The 21,131-nt window shown below is 40.2% G+C and overlaps 1 protein-coding gene and 1 long non-coding RNA gene across 2 annotated transcripts; one reads left to right on the forward strand and one right to left on the reverse strand.

Moving 5' to 3' along the window:
* Positions 1-10,044: 10,044 nt before the first annotated feature.
* POU3F4 (POU class 3 homeobox 4) lies at positions 10,045-11,484 on the reverse strand. The gene has a single exon (XM_090264702.1). The coding sequence runs from the start codon at positions 11,463-11,465 to the stop codon at positions 10,380-10,382; it is 1,086 nt and encodes a 361-aa protein (XP_090120828.1). The 5' UTR covers positions 11,466-11,484; the 3' UTR covers positions 10,045-10,379.
* A 1,753-nt stretch (positions 11,485-13,237) lies between these two features.
* LOC149990367 (uncharacterized) lies at positions 13,238-20,775 on the forward strand. Its single transcript, XR_016508644.1, has 3 exons — positions 13,238-13,303; positions 18,428-18,544; positions 20,642-20,775. It is a non-coding gene; the product is annotated as an uncharacterized LOC149990367 (long non-coding RNA).
* Positions 20,776-21,131: the final 356 nt, after the last annotated feature.

Raw genomic sequence — 21,131 nt, forward strand, 5'->3', positions numbered from 1 at the left:
CTTCATCATGCTCCAGCTCTCATTTAATTAACAGTTAGTTGTGTACATTTCTCTTATTTGTATTTTCACTAAGGATTGTTGGCTACTAAAAGCAAAGTTCATACCTTACTCCACATTCTTCACATCCCACTCCAACAATGTCTTCCAAATACTATGCATTCAATAACTAGTGTTTGTTACACTCAATGTTGTTGCCATTTTTATTCTACCAATTTATATAATCTGGACATATTTTTCAGCTAAAAATTACTTGGTTTTGAAATTCATCTGTGTGTATGTGGAAAGGTGGAGAATAGCTTTAAGCTATTATTATGCTTCCCCATTCTTGTCACTTTTTAATTTGACATTGAGCTTTGAGCAGGCGCTGCACAATTCTGACAGCCAGAGGCATGCAGTAGGGTCAGGGCAGGCACAAAGAGTTTAGAGCAACAAACAGTTTCCAGTAAATACTGTGCTTCATTGCAAGTAGGATGAGATTGGATGTATTTTTCAGAAAAATTTTAAAAATGTTTGCATACTGGCAGAAGGGAATGATAGCATAGTTTGCACTGCTTTCACTAAAAAAGTTGCCATTTGTATCACATATCTCATTGTCAAAAGGGTTAAAAGTGAGACAGAAAATAAATCACACTCTATTAAAGTATTAAGGGCCTTTGCCCTGAAAGACCCCTTCACCTTAATACATTTAAAACATATCAGATCCACCCCCCTTCATCTGAACAGCTTTGTCATTTTCACAAAATACAGACCAAAATGTGGTTCTGTTAGTGGAAGGGGGTGAGGGAGTTACTCCCATGGTGATTATTAGCTTAAGAACTGTTTCAATGATTACTTTAAAAATAATTAGTTCAAAGTGTGTGTTATAATTTTGTGTGTCTTTGTATAATTAGAAGTACTGAGAGACTGTGATTTTAAAATTGACTACTTACCCTTTTAAGCTTTTTTCTACGGTTTATAACAATTTTAATTTACAATATTGCACAATACTTTTTTAGTATCACTGGTTTTTCATTTACCAAATAACTTTTTTTTTCTCCAAAAGGCTCAAAACATGAATTTAACCAACAATTAATGAATGTGTGTGAGTTCTATTTGTCTTTATTCCTCCTATATGGCATGAGTTTAAAATGTAAGACTTTATTTCTTTGCAATGTGAGTCCTTGTACTTTTACACTCTCACACAGCAATGAATGTGACCCATTGCATATGCTGCTGTTCAATTGTGCACAGAATTCCTATTGATATTAATGAGTTTTTGCCTGGACTGAGTGTGGTCATTTTATGTGACCTGACGTGGTCATTTTGTTGTGATTTTCATATTGGTTGTTGCAAAGTATAGAGTATACATCATTTCTAAAGTGCCTAAATTTTTTAGCAGAAGAAAGGTGGGTGCATAAGTTTAAAAGACTATTGTTGCTTTTACTTTAAATTATTTTATTTGTGAATTCTCTAAAGTATGCAGAAACACAGTACAAAGTGCAAATGCAGTGCAAGAGAAAGCTCCAGAAAATAAAATTATTTCTGATCAGCAATTTTGAAATTTCCACTTTTAGACATATTTTCAACCCATTGAAAACAAAGCTAGTTAGCTTTCTAATTCTACAGAAGGTATTACAGCAGGACATGCAGAATTAGAGCACTAAGCTGTAGCCATGAACTTCCACTGTAGATGAGAGACTGAAGCCCTCAGAGTGGGCAGCAGGCCGTTTGTCCTTCTATCCCTTCCATACCAAGTTTCTTAGACCTGCCCTAACAAGGCCAATGGGGAACCCCTGTAGAGCTCACACTGTCCACTCGTTGATGGACAGTGATGGAAGGAGAACTCAAGGTAGGTGAAAGAGCTACTTTGAAATAATACTGTAGTTTCAACTTTCTTTTCCGTTGTATTGAATTTATTTCGGTGACACTGGTTATCAAAATTACCCAGGTTTCAGATGCACAATTCTACAACACACCATCTTTACACTGTATTGTGTGTTCACCACCCCAAGTGAAGTCTCCCTTTATCACCATTTCTCCCCCCAGACCCTCCTCCACCTCCCTCCCCACCTCACCTCCTTCCAGAAATCACCACACTGTTGTCTGTGTCCATGAGTTTTTTCTCTTAAAAATATTTTTTTTCTCAATATCTTCACTTCCCACACCCATCGCCAAAAACACCATCCCCTGGCAGCTGCCAGCCTGCTCTTTGTCTATGAGTCTGTCTATGTTTTGCTTGTTAGTTCATTTTGTTCATTAGATTCCACATATGAATGAAACCATATGGTATTTGTCTTTCTCTGACTGGCTTATTTCACTTAGCGTAATGCTCTCCAGGTCCATCCAAACTGGCATAAAGGGTGAGATTTCCCTCTTTTTTACAGCTGAGTAGTATCCCATTGTGTAAATGTACCACAGCTTTTTTATCCACTCATCCACTGATGGATACATGCATTGTTTCCATAGCTAAGCTATTGTAAATAATGTTGCAATGAGCATAAGGGTGCATATATTCTTTTGAATTAGTGTTTCAGGTTTCTTTGATATATTTCCAGAAATGGAATTGCTGTGTCATAAGGGAGTTCCATTTTTAATTAAAAATTAATTAAAAGAGCAAAAAGAAAAAGAAAAAATTAATTAAAAGTAGTTTCACTTTTAATGTAAAATCTGGAGAAGTTTGGGTTGTCTCTCTCAGGATATAACATGAAAATTGAAGTGATTATGGAAAACACATTTATAATTTTAACCAATCTCTCGCAAATAGCTCAAAATTCAGAATTTTAGGTTAAACACATGTCACTACCCTTCCTATATGAAAGGAATTCATTTGTAGAAAATTATTCTTTATTGTTGAGCAAGTCAATCCTTAACCCTTAACAGTGACTATTGTGATTGTACACTGTTCTAGGCAAACATAGTCCTTGGTTATGCCAACAGATCTCACAAATATGATTTTTTCTAGGCAACAACAGGTTTAAGGCAGACCACTTTCTTTGATTCTGACCTTTTCTATATGTGAATACATGTACTCCTGTTGCAATTAAAAAAATCTGTTGTTAATTAAGCATTAATACCACCAACACCTCCACAAATAGACTCTGAATAATAAAACATTAAGGAAAATAATACTTCCCTGTGCATTAAGTTCACCCTGTGCATTGTTTCTGCAGTCTGAAATTATGTGCCATTTAAAGCCCAGTAAACTACTGCCCTCATCCATAGCCTTCTATTTTTGGTCTTTTAAAAATATGACATCAAGCAGTAATCTTAGCACATGGTATGTGTATATGTGTGGTTTTCTGTTCTCAGGTAGCAAGTATTAGGTAAAGGAAAATCTTTTACCAGATATAAATTCTGTGGAAGAAAAGTTTTTAATGCTGGTCTGGTGGGGGGAAACTAAAACCCAATTTACATGCTTGCTTTGATAGCAGACTTTTCCATGCTTGTGAAAAGGAGGGGGCAGAGCAAAAGCTGGTTTCTGGTCTGGTCAAATCTGAGAGATAATCAGCCATATTATAATGAAAAATAACTGGAAAGACAAGAAAACCTGGTTTGAGTTATCCTCCCCCACACACTGACACACACACACACACACACACACACACTGAATTGACTGCTTGTACTGTCACATATCAGCACCAATTCTTGGGGGGAGGGTAATATAAACATTTTTAATACTGAGCTATTTGTATGAGAGTGGTTGAAATTATAAACGTATTTTCCATAATCACTTGAACTTTCATGTTATATCTTGGGAGAGAAAACCCCTATACCCTCTTCTACTTCACTCCATTCAAAGGTGGCTTGTGTACTCCACAATCAAAAAGGCCTTGTGTGATGTGGTTTCACTCTATAAGGGAGGAAATCATGGGAGAGTTTGCTTTTGGGAGACTCTACAGTACTCTACAGTACTTACACTGTGCCCACAATATTCTGGCATAGCCAATTGAAAAGAGGAAAAATCAGTCTATCAAATTCTTGTTTTATCTAAGTAATGTCAGAAAAAACTGACAGTGTAAGTAGCTGGAGAGATGAAAATCATACCTAATGAATTGGTCAATGAGTTGACTTCTTTTCTGTCTTTGAGGACAGTCTGCTTTCTGTTAAATCACCCTGTCTGTGTGCAAGTGCAGGAATAAATGGAGGGGGCGGGAAGAGGGAGCACATTTACAGTTGTGGGTATTTGTCTACACACATTTATTAATTACTGTAGATTTTCTCCCAAAAGTAAACTATCCCATGATTTCCTCCCTTATAGAGTGAAGCCACATCACATAAGGCCTTTTTGATTGTGGAGTACACAAGCCACATTTGAATGGAGGGAAGTAGAAGAGGGTATAGGGAAGGTTAATGGTGATGGAAGGAGACTTGACTTGGGGTGCTGAACACACAATACAACATACATATGATGTAATATAGAATTGTGCACCTGAAACATATAATTTATTAACCAATGTAACCCCAACAAAGTCAATAAAGAAGAAAAAATAAAGTCCCCTTAAAAGCCATCCAAGATGAACCCATCTTATATTAAATCCTCCTTGATAACAAATAGTGTTGTAAAGAGAACCTAGTTTTTTAGCTAGTGAGTTAGATCATATGTGAATAGGTATAAGTTATATACTCATGTGTGTGAAAGAAAGTGGCGAACTAATGCATTTTTTCACTGGAAGGCACAAGACTTGAATTTCATAAATTCTGTTTACAGAAACAATAATAAGATTCTTGTATATATTACCTTAACCCCCACCTTTTTAGATGTCACAGAAGTTAACTGGAATTTGTTTTTGAGACTATATTTTTAAAAATAATTCTTTAATTTTGGAAATGTTTTATCAGCACTGCTCTTAAGAAAAGATACATTTATTTTATCTTATAAAAAAGAAAAACACCTTAATTGATTTCAAATATATTTTGTATTCACTTTTCTTAATGCTTTAAAAATTATCGTGTGTAAATGAGTAAGTCATAGGATTTCTAGTTTTAAAACTACTAGCTGGGACATGTATAAAGAATACTCTATCTTTTTATTTTAGAGAATGGATACGTGTGAATGATATCAAGTCACATAATATTGTTTTTCATTGTTACTTTCTCATCCTTTCAAAAAATTTTGAAATAGATCTAATTTGTCAATTCTGAGGTTCCACGTGTGTCTTTAAAGATTTCATGGGTGGAAAAATATGTTCTTTTCTTTGGAAAACTATGTCTTAACCTCTAATCACGTTCTACTTCCCCATTATACTCCCTTTTTTCTTCCCTTATTACTAAAAATATAATTTAAATAAAAATATAAATTTATGGTTAGACTACTTGTAGCCTATAGGCAATTAAAGCAACAACAACATCTTGACTTGGGAGCAAGGGATACTTCCAAGGGAACAGTATTTTATTTTATTAAAGACAAACACAGTTCATGTGCTAATTTAGGCATGGTTTCCCCTACTCTTTCCTTCTTAAAGATAAGAAACCGATTTCCAAGCATAACACTTCTTTTCTTTTCTTGATGGAAAGATACATGCTAGAGTTTAATAATCCATTTCCATTTTGTTGTGCATTCAGAAAGTCACTGCCATATAGACAATCAATCTATGTTTGTCTACGTAACAGTTGTATACGTGACTCACATATGTGACTTTGTTTACACATCTGTAGCACCTAAATGCTTACTTTTTTCACATTCTACCACACCCCTCAGTATCTTCATTTTCTATTGCTCTGATGAGGTGATGAGGATGAAGCTGTTTTGATTTTACCCTGGTAAAGCATTATTGTTATTTTTAACCCACAAATTGTTATGTGAGAGAGAGTCACTGCTGTATAGGCCTGAGAGAAACTGAGGCTAAAGCTGCTTTTCCTACATAGGCTTTGGTTGGGAATGGGGTGATGGCAACCTCAATACAAAGAAAATCCCAGGCAGAGGCACCAATCTCCCGGAATTTTAATGAAAATGTAATGTTAGTGATATAATGAGGTTGGTAAGGAGGTCATCATAAAAGCCAACTAAGCTGTGGTTATATTTTAAGAGAAATAAAAGAGGCAATAAAGGAAACAAGTCTCATGAATATGTACCAAACATATGTATTAGTAATACATAGTGAAAATACTGATAGTGATAAATGTCTGTTTATATTTATATAAGTATATCCTAAAATATCTGCTGGTGGCTCCATTAAAGAGTTCAGAATACACTGCTTATTGGTTTTTGTGTACTTTATAAGAAAAACTATAACTTTTAAAATCAATTCAAGACAGAATTATAGATACAGAGAACAAACTGAAAGTTGCCAGAAGGGAGGTTGGGGTATGGGGTGAAAAAGGTGCAAGAAGTAAAAAGTACAGATTGTCATTTACAAAGTAGTCATGGGAATGTAAAGTATAGAATAAGAAATATAGTCAATAATATTGTAATAACTATGCATTGTGTCAGATAGGTACTGGAAATAGCAGGGGGAACAATTTGTAAAGTATATGATTGTCTAACCACTATGATGTACATCTGAAACTCATACAAAATAATATTGAATGCAAACTGTAATTGAAAAAAATGTTTCAAAAATTTTATACGATATTGAAAGATAAACAGGTTAGTTGGTATAAACCAAAAGAGAACCAACAGGTTCATGACTATAGATTTTGTGCTTGTACACACATCTCTATAGAATCAGTATTATTTATAAAGAAAAATATGCTCATGAGTATACACACAACATGTAGCATATTTTCTACACAACACTCTGATGTGTACGGTACACTGAGCAGCTGTAAATGATTAGGCAATCTGAAAAAATGCAAGACATTACATGTGATAATCATTACCTATTAAATGATTAAATAATTTTGCTTTTCCTAACAAAAAAAAATAACACTTCAGAGTGTGAATTGAGGAGGATTTTCCTTTTGGAAAATTATACTTAAGTGTCTTGTCTATTGTTGATATGCATCTACGACAAAAAAAGTTGGATAAGGCATGCTTGTACTTACAAAGCCTTAAAATATAACTGGTTCTGAGTTAGTAAATTACTTCTCAGCCATCACTACAGCTAATTCTCCCTTATTTTATGGAGAGTATTGTGATAAAATAACAGAGGTGAAATGGTATGTAAAAATGGGGTGAAGAGTAATAAAACAATTTTTCTTCTTAATGTCTCTGTGTAATCCTCTTTTCTTCCCCCCCCCCCAACTCAGATAGGAATGAACAGAATTTAGCCTTAGAGGGCAATACAAAGTGGACAATTTACTCCAGTTTCTGGACCCAAGAAAAATGACAGCACTTCTTACGTATAATCATCTCCCTATCCCTTCTCAAGGAACCGGAGCTCACCAAAAGGGCAGGAATGGGAAAGAAGACGAAGAGGGGTGGCTGCAGCTAGGTGAGATGAATGACGCAGCGAAGGTCTGGGTCCAATTTCAGGAGGTGCAGTTTCAGAGGAGTGTCCATCTTTTGGACTAGAGAGAGACACACTCCTTTTTGAGAACTTAAAAAAGATAGCACCCCCTAAAATGAACATCCTGCCCTGTCAGCCTTCCCTAAGCTGTTGAGTTTCCCAACATTTGGGGTGTGTTTTGCCTGAATATAGCCCTGGGCTTTGGCATGATAATGGGTCCTGCTATGTACGCAACTGTATGAAAGGCCAAAAAGTCAGAGGGAGAGAATCAAGAATCAAAACAATGACTAATGATTTCTAACCTGAAGCAAAGCAGATGCACTGTTCAACGGGAATGTGTCTGTTTAAATGCTTCATTTCACACACCACCACACAATACAGCCAGGAGAGGGGAAAAAAACAGGTTTTTTTGAAAAATGGTTTATTTAAACGTTTTTAATCTTTTACAACAATAAAATATTGTGTCAATATAAACCCCTTGACTAAAACTGTTCACATCAAACATTACAGCGAATTGTTTTCTTTTTGACACCCAACTCATCTTTGAAAGAGTCTCCTTTTTAACACAATGCAGAATTTATTGAAAATAAATAATTGCTGGCAACTGCAATAGGCAATTTGAATAAAATAGTTGAAAAAGCAACTCTTAATGAAAATAGCGTTTATTATACATCAGTTACTGAATGAATAAACTAAATGATCTTTCTTTAAATTAATAACTTCAAAAACGTTTAATATACAAAACTGTACAATTATAAAGTCGGCAGAAATATTTGGGTTAACTCAGGTTTGAACCATAGCGCTTAACTGCAAAGAAAAATATCAAAACAAACAAACAACACCAAGCCTAACAGTTTTAACACATGAACTCAATGTGGAAAAAAAATCCCAGCACTAAAACCCAACTACCAACAGAACTCAAAGGCTTGACAAAAAGAGAAAAAGGGTCCGGGATTTGAATTAACTCATGCTCTTGGACCTGCGGCTGGGGGGCACACAGTGTGATGGACCAGAGTCCTGGCAGCCCTTACTAGTGCATCCTCAACAAGGGGCCCTAGGCTATCTGGTCCTTAGGTAGTTAGTTTGAAGCTTTGTCTACCACAGCTGAGCCTGGAGGCCCAAGCTAGGTGGCCAGCCCGGGCATACAAGGTCCCAGGCAGGTCTGGCAGGCAGCGACTCGGTGTTGGTTGCCTGGCCAGCCAGCACATGCATGCTCCTTGGGAATGAGGTGTCTCTCTGGACCTGGCATGTGGACTTGAGAGCTAGCAGTAAAGCCACAGCAACTGCATGTTTTTTGAATCTCTATGTAGCCTAGCGCGATTTTTTTTTTGCAGTTTTTGTTTTTTGTGAATAGTAATACGATACACAGAACTATCTACTCACACACACACACACACAGGTTTGCACACGCACACACACATACACACAAGAGATAAAAACAAACAAACAAAACAAAACAAAAAAAAACAAATCCAGCCGCTGGGGCGCTCACTAATTAGCTCAATCGTCGCCGTGGACTTTCCACCAGCTGTGCTTTTCCAAGGCGTGGAGATGGCTCCCCGTGCGAGCCGACTCAGCGACAGCGGTATATACACGGGAAAGGATATGGTACGAGGCTAGACCAAAATCCCTGTGACCTTTGCCAATCATTTCATTGTCGTTATGCACAGAGCAGAGGAGCGCCCTCGCCACCCCTCCCCAAAGTTTTCTCATTCAAGGAGCAGGCGTTGAACTGGAGGTGAACCGACCTGTGAGGCGCTGACCCAGTCTGTCGCCAGCGTCTCCCGGGCGTCCTCTCCAGCGAAATCAATAGCGTGTGAAGGCAAAGTCCTTCGCCTAAGAGGGCCGAGGTGGGGTAGCGCTGGCGTTCGGCCTGGAGAGGCACCGGGTCCGTGGGGAGCTCCGAGTGCAGGCATTCCGGACCTCACTGGGTTCGGAAGGCCCCTCAGCTCCTCGAGCCGACATCTATCTCCCGAGCGCTGCCGCGGAATCCTTCTCTGGCACCCAGATCTGCGCTGTAGAAGCCCTGCAGGGGCTCCGCGATTTTGGCAGGAAGGGCAGAATCTTTCGAAATCGCCTGTCCTACTTCATACTACATTGCAAACCCAATCAGCTTGTCTATTCTGCCCATCCTAGGCACTCCGCTCAGGGGGAAAAACAAAACAAAACAAAAAACAAAGCAACAAAAATTATACATATTGATGAGGTTATATATAATCTCATCAATATCATCACCAACAACTCTTTCCATTGTATCTTCTCGTCTCCTTACAGATTTGGGATAGGGGGTGAGTGAATGGTAGGCACATCTCTCACCCTCCTCCTTCCAGCCTCCCCTCCCTTTTCTAAGCAATTAAAAAACCATCAGCTCAATGAAGGAATAATAATAATAGCTATAATAATGTGGAGTGGTCGATTAGATACAAATTATCTCACAAATATTGTGTACAGCTTGTAGTAAAACACCGCAGACATTTAGAAATGCTATAGAAGTTTTTAAAAATGCAAAACTAGTCTATTGTAAAACAGATTTCACCTGAAATACAGCTGCTATAACCAAGGCGCTGAAAGGTTATTCAGAGGCACACATCTGTCTTCCCACCTCCCTCCCCCATCCCTACCCCGCCCCCATGTTACCCCACTCCTTGCTCTTCCTAGAGAGGAGTAACCAAACAAATCTTACTCAGAGTAAACAATATATATTGATCAGCAGAAAAGGTTGGAGAGAACTGTTGCTCAGCGGCAGGGGATATGAGGTCCCCTCTTGAACTGCTTAATGAAACTGTATCAGTGTTAAGAAGCCTTGAATGCGTATGTGTTTCCTTTCTTAATATAAGTTAGATTCCCCTGTTAAAAAGGGTGGGGGGTGGGGAGAAAAGGAAAAAGATGAGAGCGAGGGAGAGGTCTAAAAAGATACCAATAATAAAGCTGGAGTAAAAGGAAAGGGAACGGGAGAGAAAGAGAAATCCGCGCTGCTCCCAGTGCGGCTGGTCACTTGCTCCCTTCCTGCAGTCAGAGATCGTGGCAGGACGTGTCTGTTTTCACGGTGTGCGAATAAACCTCATGCGGCTGCTGTTCCCCTGGTGGAGTCATTCTTTTTTCTTTCTGTCTTCGATTACAGAACCAGACACGCACCACTTCTTTCTCCAACTGGAGGCTGTCTGCCAGCGAGGAAATCTCCTGCGCGGCAGGTTTGGGACACTTGAGGAAATGCGTCTCCAATACACCCTTGACACTCACCTCGATGGAGGTTCGCTTCTTGCGCTTGCGGCCCTGCGCGGCGATCTTGTCAATGCTGGTCGGGCTCCCTGTGGACGAATCAGCCTCCTCCAGCCACTTGTTCAGCAGCGGCTTCAGCTTGCACATGTTTTTGAAGCTCAGTTGCAAGGCCTCAAACCTGCAGATGGTGGTCTGCGAAAACACGTTGCCGTACAGTGTGCCTAGCGCCAGCCCCACGTCGGCCTGCGTGAAACCCAACTTGATTCTTCTTTGTTTGAACTGTTTAGCGAACTGTTCCAACTCATCCGAGGTTGGTGTCTCTTCGTCCGAGTGGTCCTGGCAGTGGTGCGAGGCTAGGTCGCTGTGGTCTGGGGGCTCCCGGAGCACCGGGTGTAAGCTCTGGGCCGAGGCGGAGGCCGGCGGCGGGGTGAGCCCCCCGTGCTCCAGCATGCCGCTCACGGTGAAGCCTGGCTGCGAGTACACGTTAAGGGGTTGGCTGCTCGACGTGATGGACGGGTTCGGAGCCGGGCTCGTCCCCCAGGCATTGGGGTGGTTGGTGTGCGGAGAGTGGTGGGAGACGTGAGGCGAGCGGTGATGGATGATCGCGCCCAGCTGTAGGTCTTCGCGCCCGGGTTTCACGTCCTGCTGGTCCAAAGGGCTGGTGGCCAGTGTGGAGGACCATGGGCCTCCGTCGGTCAGACTGGTCACCCAATGATGCCCGAGAGGATGCCCATTGCTAGGAACTCCCTGCAAGTAATCACTTTGGAGAAGTTTCTGAGGGTTTCGAAAAGGACTTCCCTGCTGCATGCCCGCAGAGTCCGCATGGACCAGAGAGCTGGAACTGAGAATGCTGTAGGGATTCGACGCAGCTGTGGCCATGGTCGATGAGGATCCCCTACTAGTTATAATGTGGCAAAGGGAGCAGCTTCAGCCTTTGACATCTATCGTGCTGGGGAGCCAGAGCAGCCAGAGTGAGTTACAGGCACCCGCCTCAGCCAATCATGGCGCGTCCTAGCCTGGCCTGCCTCAGGTTCAGCCAATGGTGGTGCGGGAGGCTGGGCTAGCTTTCCAAATTAAGCTGGCGAAGCTCTGAGAGTTTCAGGGAGACCCAAGCAGGAAGTGAATCAAATGTTTCTGCTCCATTGGCTGCCTCGCGCTGAGTGGCAGCGGCAGCTTATTTGGCTATACCATCACCACCACCACCATCACCATTTACTTCGCTCGTGTTGGTAGTGGGGGTGGGGTGGGGAAATGAGAGAGATACGTGTGTTTCTGTATGTGTTTCGAGGCCGATGGGGGTTAGGCGGCAAATGACTTTAGAACTCATTTTACATGATTTAGGTTAACCCAAATAAAGAACGAAAAACTATTAAGAAAACAATATAACCAGATTAAATGTTACTTATATCTTAGAGGATATGGGTTTTTCTCAGATTTATTTGGCTTTCTGGTTAGTTGTGTACAGAGGAATGCAAAACAAAACCTTGCTACAAAGTTTGAGGAAAAGAAAGTCTTCCATAGGAACCAGAATCTATAGACTGAAGTCCATGGTTCCAATAAGACGTATTTTGACTTATGTATTTCGTTTTACATTTATAAGAAACCCGATACCAAGGTCAGAAAACATCTGAGAAAGACATGCCCAGTTTCTTCAGGGAAAAAAATGTTTTAAGGCATGAAAAACTGGAAGATTATGGGAAAGTAAAATCGAATGTGATACTGTCAACATTCAGTTATTTTGAAGTTTGACTCCCCAAACAGTTGGTTAATGGGAAGACTTGGTTTTTATTATGGCTCTATGTCAGCTCCCATCAGCAGTCCCACGACTTCTGTCAGAGGCAATGCTTGCTGAAACTGGCAGCCCGTCCTCACACTCACCGCAGACTCTCAGCCGACCTGCTCCCAATAGGTATACAGTACAACGTTCTGCCACCGCGCCTGACGCTGTCCTCTGGGGAAATGATTTTTAACAAACATCTATTCCCCCCACCATCATCGCATCGCAGACAAGTTGAAGTAAATGGGAATCGTTTAGTGTGCCATGGAGAGAGAGAGAAAGAGAGAGAAGAGAAAAGAAGCGAAGAGAAGAGAAAAGAGGAGAGGGGAAGAGAGGAGAGGAGAGGAGAGGAGAGGAGAGGAGAGGAGAGGAGACAGAAAAGAAGACTGGCGTTAACTATCGCTACCCCCATCATCCCCATCAAGCCTAAATTAGTTTTCAGCTTGAGAGAACAGGAGACTGTTTTAATTTTCGGTTAGAAGAAAGGGAGAAACACTTGTACTCCACCTAAATAAACTCTTAGAAGTTAGGGAAGGATAAGTCTGTATGCCGAAGAGCCCCACACAAAGGTTTTGCTTGTAACCAGAGTGGGGTGAAATACAAAGATTTGCTCTAGCTGGGATAAGGAAACACCGGATACACAACGCGGTCTCTGAAGTTAAAAAATGACCTTTCGTTGCATAATTTTGAAGGTAACCTAGCTGCCTAATTATATTTGCACTTACAGAAGACAGCATTAGAGTTCCCTTATTGGTTTGAAATTCCATTAAATATATTGCAAGAGCTCCTAGGTTAAGCTTGATTTAAATTTGCATACATTTTCATATATTTAGCAGAAATAAAAGAAGGCTTGCAGCTACCAGAAAGTCATTAAGGCATTAGTTTCTCTAAGAAGACAGATCTGAAGAAAATGCAGGAAAATGAGAAAAATAAAAACAAGGTGAGCTTATTCTGCCTTTATATAGCTAAAGAGCATCTATTTCCTGTGAAATAAGTAATTACTTATGAGAGCACAGAGCAATAGGAGCTTATGTTGGTAAATGTAAATTGTGTCTATTAGGCAGGAAAACCTGGCATCTGTTTAAGATGTATTTCTTTCTTTTTCTCTTTCTTAAAAAAAATATAAACACTTAGTAATTATTGGCAGCTAGGATTGTTTCCCATCTTCCCTCCTCCTCCTCCTCCCTCACTGAAATTGTGGTTTCATTTGCCGGCACCCTATTGTAAAGGTTTATCTGCTTTTAACCTAGATTTCCTTTCACTGTCTTTCTCTTTCTCTCTCTTTCTCTGTCTCTCTCTCTGTCTCTCTCTCTCTCTGTCTCTCTCTCTCTCCTTCTCTCCTTTTTCTGCCTAGGAACGTCGTTTCTTTACTGCCAACTGTGTTTATCTTCCTTTGCAAGAATGCAGCCTCATTTGTGCTTGAATTCTTGCTTCCTGGAGAAAAGAAGAACTTGTTAAAAATCAAACGAAAAATAAAAGTTTTCAGGTGCTCTGTTAGGCTGTCTGTTCGAGGATTCACTTGCCAGTCTGTGGGTCACTTTAGAGGTCAGAAGGAAGCACATTGAAGAAACCATACTAGCAAAAAGATCATGATCATTGCCATGTTGTTGGCGGCGGTGGGTTCCCCACCCCCACCTTGCAGCTGCGTTTGGGTGAAAGAGTTGCTAATCTTAGTCTGACCATTCAGGGGGTTAAGGCAATTATCAATTGATAAGGTTTTTGCATGAAGAAGAAGGGGGTCTTTTTCCAAGACTGATTTGCCTGAGTTCTTAACAATCAACCTTCCTCTTGCCCTTGGCCTCTGCTCTGGGCAACTGGTTTCGCCAGACACGAAAAAAAGGTTCAGACCATTTGTTCCCAGGCTTGGGGGTGGGGGGGCATCGAGTAGGAGGCAACTGTACCCAGCGACAGGTTTTTTACGCCCTTGATTTGCAGTTTTTTAATGTAAGAGTACCTTCTGTCAGGAGCAAAACCTGACACTTGTTTTCCTTCCCTTCCCTTCCCTTTCCTTTCCTTTCTTTGTTTTTCCGTCCTTTCTTCCCTCCCTCTCACTTCGCTCTCTCCCCTATTTGTTTAAAAATTATTTCCCATGAATATAGATACCACTTATTAAAATCACATGCAAGCACACCCTGGAGCAGCTATGATAGAATCTTCTCCTGCAAGTAAGGTGTTTTGTTTTTGAAGAAAATATCTGCATATAGTCAAATCTTCTTGCTGTTCTAACTAATCTACTGGAGAGGTTTCCTTCGCCCTCTCCTGTCAGTCTAACTTCCCAAGTGTAACAGATGCCGCTCTCAAGCGCTCCTTTCTGTGGCTTCTCTTTATTTAGCTTCGCATATTTCTCCCCATGATCTGGGTTTCCATAGAGAGAGGAATAAAAGGGGGGACCATGGTCACAAATCCCCTGCCCCATGCAAAATAAAAGAGCCTCATTCAATAGACGACCCCATCTGGACATGGGAGAAAAATAAATCCATGTGAAGCTACTGTTGCAAATAGTTGGTAACTTATTTTCATAGACTGATTTTGCCTTAGACTCAAAGTTACCACTGGTAAACCTGCTCTCTTTCGTAGCTGGGTTATATACACAGCTTGGTGTTCTCCTCACCTTGATCCCGAAGTCCACTGCTGGCTCCCAGATCTGATTTACCTCACCCCCTCTAGAGTTATGGTTTAAATATAATAGCTGCATAACCTTATGAGGCTGAGGCAGCTAAAAGTTGTCCTGGAGAAGAGCCTGATTTACAAGTGGACAAAATGTAATTTTAGCATGTCCACACACCCAGCTCCAGCAAGGCAGCACAGGTTTCCATTCCCTTTCCAGGTTAGTAGTACAACACACTAACTTCATTCCTCCTTGGGTTGCCTTCATACTCCAATTAGCTGCCTCACCTTACCCATCACGTTGCTTGGTCTCTAATAAAGCAATTCAGTTAATTTCAAAAGGCAAGTCAGATTGGCTTGATTTACTTGTATGTTCATTCAATTATTTGAAACCTGGACGCTCACAGTGGCTCTCCTCTCTCACAACATTTTAGGATATATAACAACTCCTAAGAGTCTTCCCAGGACACACACACCGCCTTTCCAAACAAGGAAGAACTCACAAAAGAAATTAAGCATATTAATGTGGTTCGGGCTGTGCTCCTGTGGAAGCAGTAGAGCATGGCTGCAGCTGGACAGCCTGTACTGGGCTCTTTCAGAAAGCACCCTAGCCACGGGGATTATGCCTCTTGTAGATTTCATATATGAGGATAGATTAGGAAGTGTTCTCATTATCGGTACAAATTGGAGGAGGGGGAGGCAGTCTGGGGTTGGGGCTGGTGGGGGTTGGAGAGCAGGGTCAGGAAAGAAGTCCAAAAGACCAGATTTGAATGTATATAATATTGCATGAAGCTCCAGACTCATAGGCATGACCTTGAGATAGAAAACTTCACCTTCAACACAAGTTCACTTTGGAGACAGGACGAGTTAGATCGGGCTTGGTAGCGACAAGTACACATTTTTCTTTTTACAACCAGGGAGCTAATAAGGGAAGGGAAACAATTGAACAGCTTCTGAAAGAAGCAGAGAACAAACCCTTTTTCCTGGTGTTTGTACATTGAGCTCATGAGACTTTCTTGGTGTGAGACACAGCTGCCCTTTGGAGCACCAGCCTACTCTTATAGTTGTCATTGTTTTTGTCATTATTGTTTTTTCTATTAATTCTTGGCAAACTGTGTGCGGGAAGATAAACTATTCATAATATTCTGAAGGGAAATTCTTTTAAAACTTCCTAGCATTAGCAGACATTTGCCAATACGAATTCAAGCTCAGTTACTTTATTTTTTTTTAAGATCTCTGTTAGCTTTCCTCTAATGTGAGGAACCGAATCTTTAGAGGAAGGGGGAGAGGTAGAGGGAGGGGAAGGAGGGGTAGCATACAGTGAATGCCACAGCAGATACAGAGTAATTTTAAAAAATAAAATCTTCATCATAAAATTCTAATGCAAATACCACGACCTTCAGGAACACTACTAGTCATTCGCTAGCAAAATGGAATGTCAGTGGGGAAGTGCGGAGGCATTGTGTGGCTGGGGCCGCCGGCAGGACGGTTAGCGCATGGACAGGGACAATAGAGACCCTCGCCACCCAGGGAAAGGATGCTGGCTCCAACCGCTGTGTTGGCAAGGTCGTGTTCATCCAGTCCCAGTTTCTCCTCTGAGGTCACTTCTCTTGCCATTGCCATTGTCAGGGGGTGAACCCCGCTCTTAAAGAGTCCCAGGGAAAGAGCTCTACGGAGACGAGCTATTGTGCAGTACTCTGCGTGGCTATCATTTTCCCGGCACCAAATATTTGGGGTGTCTAGGGATTATTGTGGGCATTTGCCAGTCGCTTGTTTTGCATTGCAGACAGAGCCTAGTTTTGAGGAATCCAGCTGATGGTTTTACAAAATACAGACTCTGTGTGGAATTGTTTCTGGTATTTTTAAAAATGGAGTAGCAGAATGTTTCCAAATTTAAATCGCAGCGGTGGTTTTTATTTGTACCTTTTTTTCTTAAGGTCAGAAATGAGGGGAGTATTTAAAGATGAAAAAATAATTCCAGCTTCATGATCAATCAGAGGGCATATAGAGATGATCTATTACTTTAAACTCTGCAGATCAGTATTTGAACGTTTTAATGTCCTTTAATCGTTAATAGAGATGCCCAAAGTTGCAATTTTCTTCCCTCTTCATGGACAGATTAAGGTTTTAATGTGCAATATTGTAAGAATGCTCTGACTTTGTTCATAACTGAGATCGTGTTTTCCTTACACTTGCTCTCCCTCTTCCTCAGTAAATAGTATTTATTGAAATAGCTGGCATTCTGCATCCGTGTGTGGTGATGAAACTATGGAAAATGTGATTACAGACCAAAATATAGGGTCTTTCTAGGAAAATATTTTAAGTAAGTAATCTGCTGAGTGATAGGGGCTCCGGCTACTATTTCTGTACCCCACGTTGGTAAAGAACCTATAGCACATTTGAAAATGAGCAGGCAATCAGATTTAACCTGCTATCATTATCAAGAAATTTTGATTATTTTCATAGGATTAGGTAGGGACAAGGGCTGACAATTTCGAGAAAAATGGATTAAATACACACACACACACACACACACACACACACACACACACACATATATATATATATATATATATATATATATATATATATAATGTATTGCTATATATCTAAATCCATGTCTATATCTATCTGTTGAGACAAAGGGGTGGGACAGTTTAGGGAAAAATCCACTTTGCAAGGACATTTGAAAATCCATTTTCAAGCATATTCATGCTTCCTTTGTTGTAATTGTGTGTTAGTTCTTGGGAGAGGTATGTTGGTTTCCTTAGTGCTCTTAAAATCTCCTGTCACTATCTTTAGGACATCTTTTGCATTTTGTCCCACTCCCCTTGAGGCAATCAATTTGGCTCTCGTGTTTGGAGGAAAGATCTACTTGATCTGGTATTTGGGTTTTCCTCTGCCAGTAGATACATGCAATTGTATATGTGTGTGTGTTTTATAGCAGATAACTTTTTGAAATCTCTTTTCAAGTTACAAGTGCTTAGGCAGCCAGCAAAAGAACCCAGCCCCTCACTAGGTCTTTCGCTGTGATGGGTCTGATACCCAGGCCATGAATCCCAGCTAGCCTGTCTGATAGCTCCAACCTGCAGAGAGTCACAGCCAGAGAGAATGCAGGAGCTGACTCTAAAGTTCGGTGCACCACCTCAGTGGTGAGAAGGGGAGATATCTGGGCAACAATAGAATCCCTCACCTTTGAGCTTGCCTGACTAAAATGCTGGGATGAAGCCCAGTGGCTGGAGCAGACCTTAGCCTCCTAAATAGGGGTTGTTGGGCCAGGACCAGGGTGAGAGTGTTAAACTGAAAGATCTTCTCTTAAGATGACTTGGTGCATGACAATTCTTTGGGCCAAATGTGTTCTATTCTGACAAATAGGCAGCCAGTGAAAGGGGCTTATTTTGCTAGCTTCTGAGGCCCTCACTGGCCTGCCCTTCCCAAGGTCTTGTTCTTTATTTAGAGCAGGATTCCTAGGATGGCTGTGGGGCTGATTCCTTGGTTGAAGGTGGAGAGTGAGTAGAAGAGCTGAAACCAAGGCAGCTGTTTGAGCTGTGTGGGACTGGGGAACCTGGTAAAGGTGAGTCTTTCAGAATTCCCTGGGCCTGGTAAACGTAGCCCAGCATCCTTGTCCCTGGGAAGCCTCTGCCCCTTGCCAGGTGGGCCCCTTGACCACTCCTAATCCCCAGTGTACCCCTCTGTAGACAGGCACACAGATAAAGGTACTCAAGGTAACCCTTTCTCAGGAGGGAAGGCCCAGTCCTTTCGCTACCAAATGCTGTGTGTTATCACAGCCCTTCCTCAGAGATACTATTATTTTGGGTTTACTTAGATGAGCAGTACCCCCATGACTTTTTATGTGTGTTGGGGGTGATAGTCACCCTAAAATATTTTGTTCAGGCACTAAGATGTTAACTCAGATCACGTTGAGGGCAGCAGGATTTACACCTGCCTAATCCTCCTTAAAATAACAAATTTCCTATTTTTACCAATTAACAGGGGCAAGAGAAACCTTAGGCTTCTTAGGAGACTTGGGATAATCTAAGTGCCAATACTCAAATTTCCTATGTATTTCTTTTAACTTACTCAAATGATAGTAAGAATGAAGTTCTCTCCTTTACCTACCCTGTTTTTACTATGCCTCCTTTTGGAGAGAGATTGGGGTTTCTGTTTTTAGTTAATCTATAATTCAATTACATCTGCTCTCTTCCTTACCTTTAAATACAGTATTTCCCCAGGTGCAGATGCTTCATGTGAACATTAGATATGACCCCTCCTTAAACAAATGGATCATGAACACCTTTGTGTGTGTGTGTGTGTGTGTGTGTGTGTGAGAGAGAGAGAGAGAGAGAGAGAGAGAGAGAGAGAGAGAGAGAGAGTTTACATGGTACACCAAATCAATTTGAGTGTAAATTGTCTTCAAAAAGAATCTGAACTCTATGTATGGATATGAGCTCTGCAGAAACTAAGTGTTATAGCTGTGGGAGTTTAGTTTTCTTTGAGCATCTAGTTGACAGCTTTGTAAAGGACTGAGATTTGTCCTAATACAAACATCCACATTAGTGATGAAGAGAAGCATTTCAGTCTTTTCCCCTTTCTTTGCCCCTCAAAGTCACAGAACTGCATTTTCAAATATATTCTCTATGCTTTCAATATTATTGAGGACTCTGCAAAGTTTTCTAAAAAGGAAGAAAATAAGTCACAACACAAATAAAAACAGTTCAGGAAAGATAGAGTATGTTTGTTTGTTTTTTTTTCTGAGATTTTACTACTGGCAATCAAAAGAGACCAAGCTTTTCAAAAGCATTTCTTGTGAGATGGCTCACATTATAATTATATTTACTTTTCCCTTTTTATCTCTTTAGATAGTCTCATCCCAGACGATTAGACTTAAAACTATTTTATAATCTATTCTGCCATATTTCAAAAGGAGTGATACCTGTATATGTTATTAAAAAAAAACCCAAAAATATAGTTATTGAAAGGTGTGGGGATGTTAAGGAACAATACAATAAAGTTTAAAGTAAAAAAAAAAAAAGTGCAGTTAACTTTTACTAGCATTTAAGGATTCTTTATAAACTCTTCCAAATACTTGTTTGGAAATAAAAATCATCTCTGCCATGTACAACATATCTTCATGGGATGATACTTACTTGTGGAGTTGACTGTTGAAAGTAAATAATGATCATTAAATAAGCTAATTCTGATGAAGTATAAAGGTTTGTTGAGAAGGGTATGTCAAAGTATTCCTGTCTTATCTACTTACTTGTAGCTGGACACTTTTTTCAGATTGTTGGAGTATTTCTGACTTAGTGGATTTACAAACTGCTTTGAAATGACTTAGTAGTGTATAAGTAGATTGCGAGTAAATCTAGTGAATTGAGATGATTCTATATCAGTTTATTTTATGTTTTATAGTTAGTTTAGCATTCTGATTTGATTGCCTTAGTAATGTGAATTGCCTACAGCTGCTGATGATACAGCTTTAATTCTGTTTTAAAGGTCATGTAAACATGTGCCTGTAGCATAAGGAATGCAAATTCGATTCCCTTTTAATGTTTCCTCACATTCACTTCACAGCCTTCACCTAGAAAATTAGCAGGATTTAATATAAAACTATTTTAATGTTATGATTTCATTAAAATTCTTTTTCAATGTTTTACTTTTCCTTTTGCAGGGTAAAGAAGTCTCCCTCCGCTTTGCAGTGCGTAACTTATGCAACATACGTCACGCAGAATGGAGGCAAATTTTTTTTTTCTGTTAAGATCTACTTTCCCAATGCTTTTTACTAATAAAGTACTGAGAACTTAATTTCAGTCTTCCTGTAGCTGCAGGTAAAAAGGAAACAAATCTAATTAGATAATCTAACCACATTTTAGGTTGCAGTGGAGAGAGTCAGGACGTTGTGTACATGTGTAGGAGATCCTAGTCACCAACCATTTTACAATGTGAACCATGATAGAAAATGAACTGTGGCAAGCATATATCAAGAGGAAAGAACATTTCAAATAGAGCTGAACACAGAGGAGAGAACTTTAGTTGTTCCAAATTAAGATAAAAGGCATACAAACTATGGCTTCAAGTTTCTATGGCTTAAATATTGGTTGTTACGGGAAGAATTCTTTTTTAAAAAGCACTTTTAAATATATGAAAATCTTCAGACTAAT

Source organism: Furipterus horrens, unplaced genomic scaffold (assembly GCF_987537825.1).
Source record: "Furipterus horrens unplaced genomic scaffold, mFurHor1.1.pri manual_scaffold_17, whole genome shotgun sequence".
NCBI classification, from domain to species: domain Eukaryota; kingdom Metazoa; phylum Chordata; class Mammalia; order Chiroptera; family Furipteridae; genus Furipterus; species Furipterus horrens.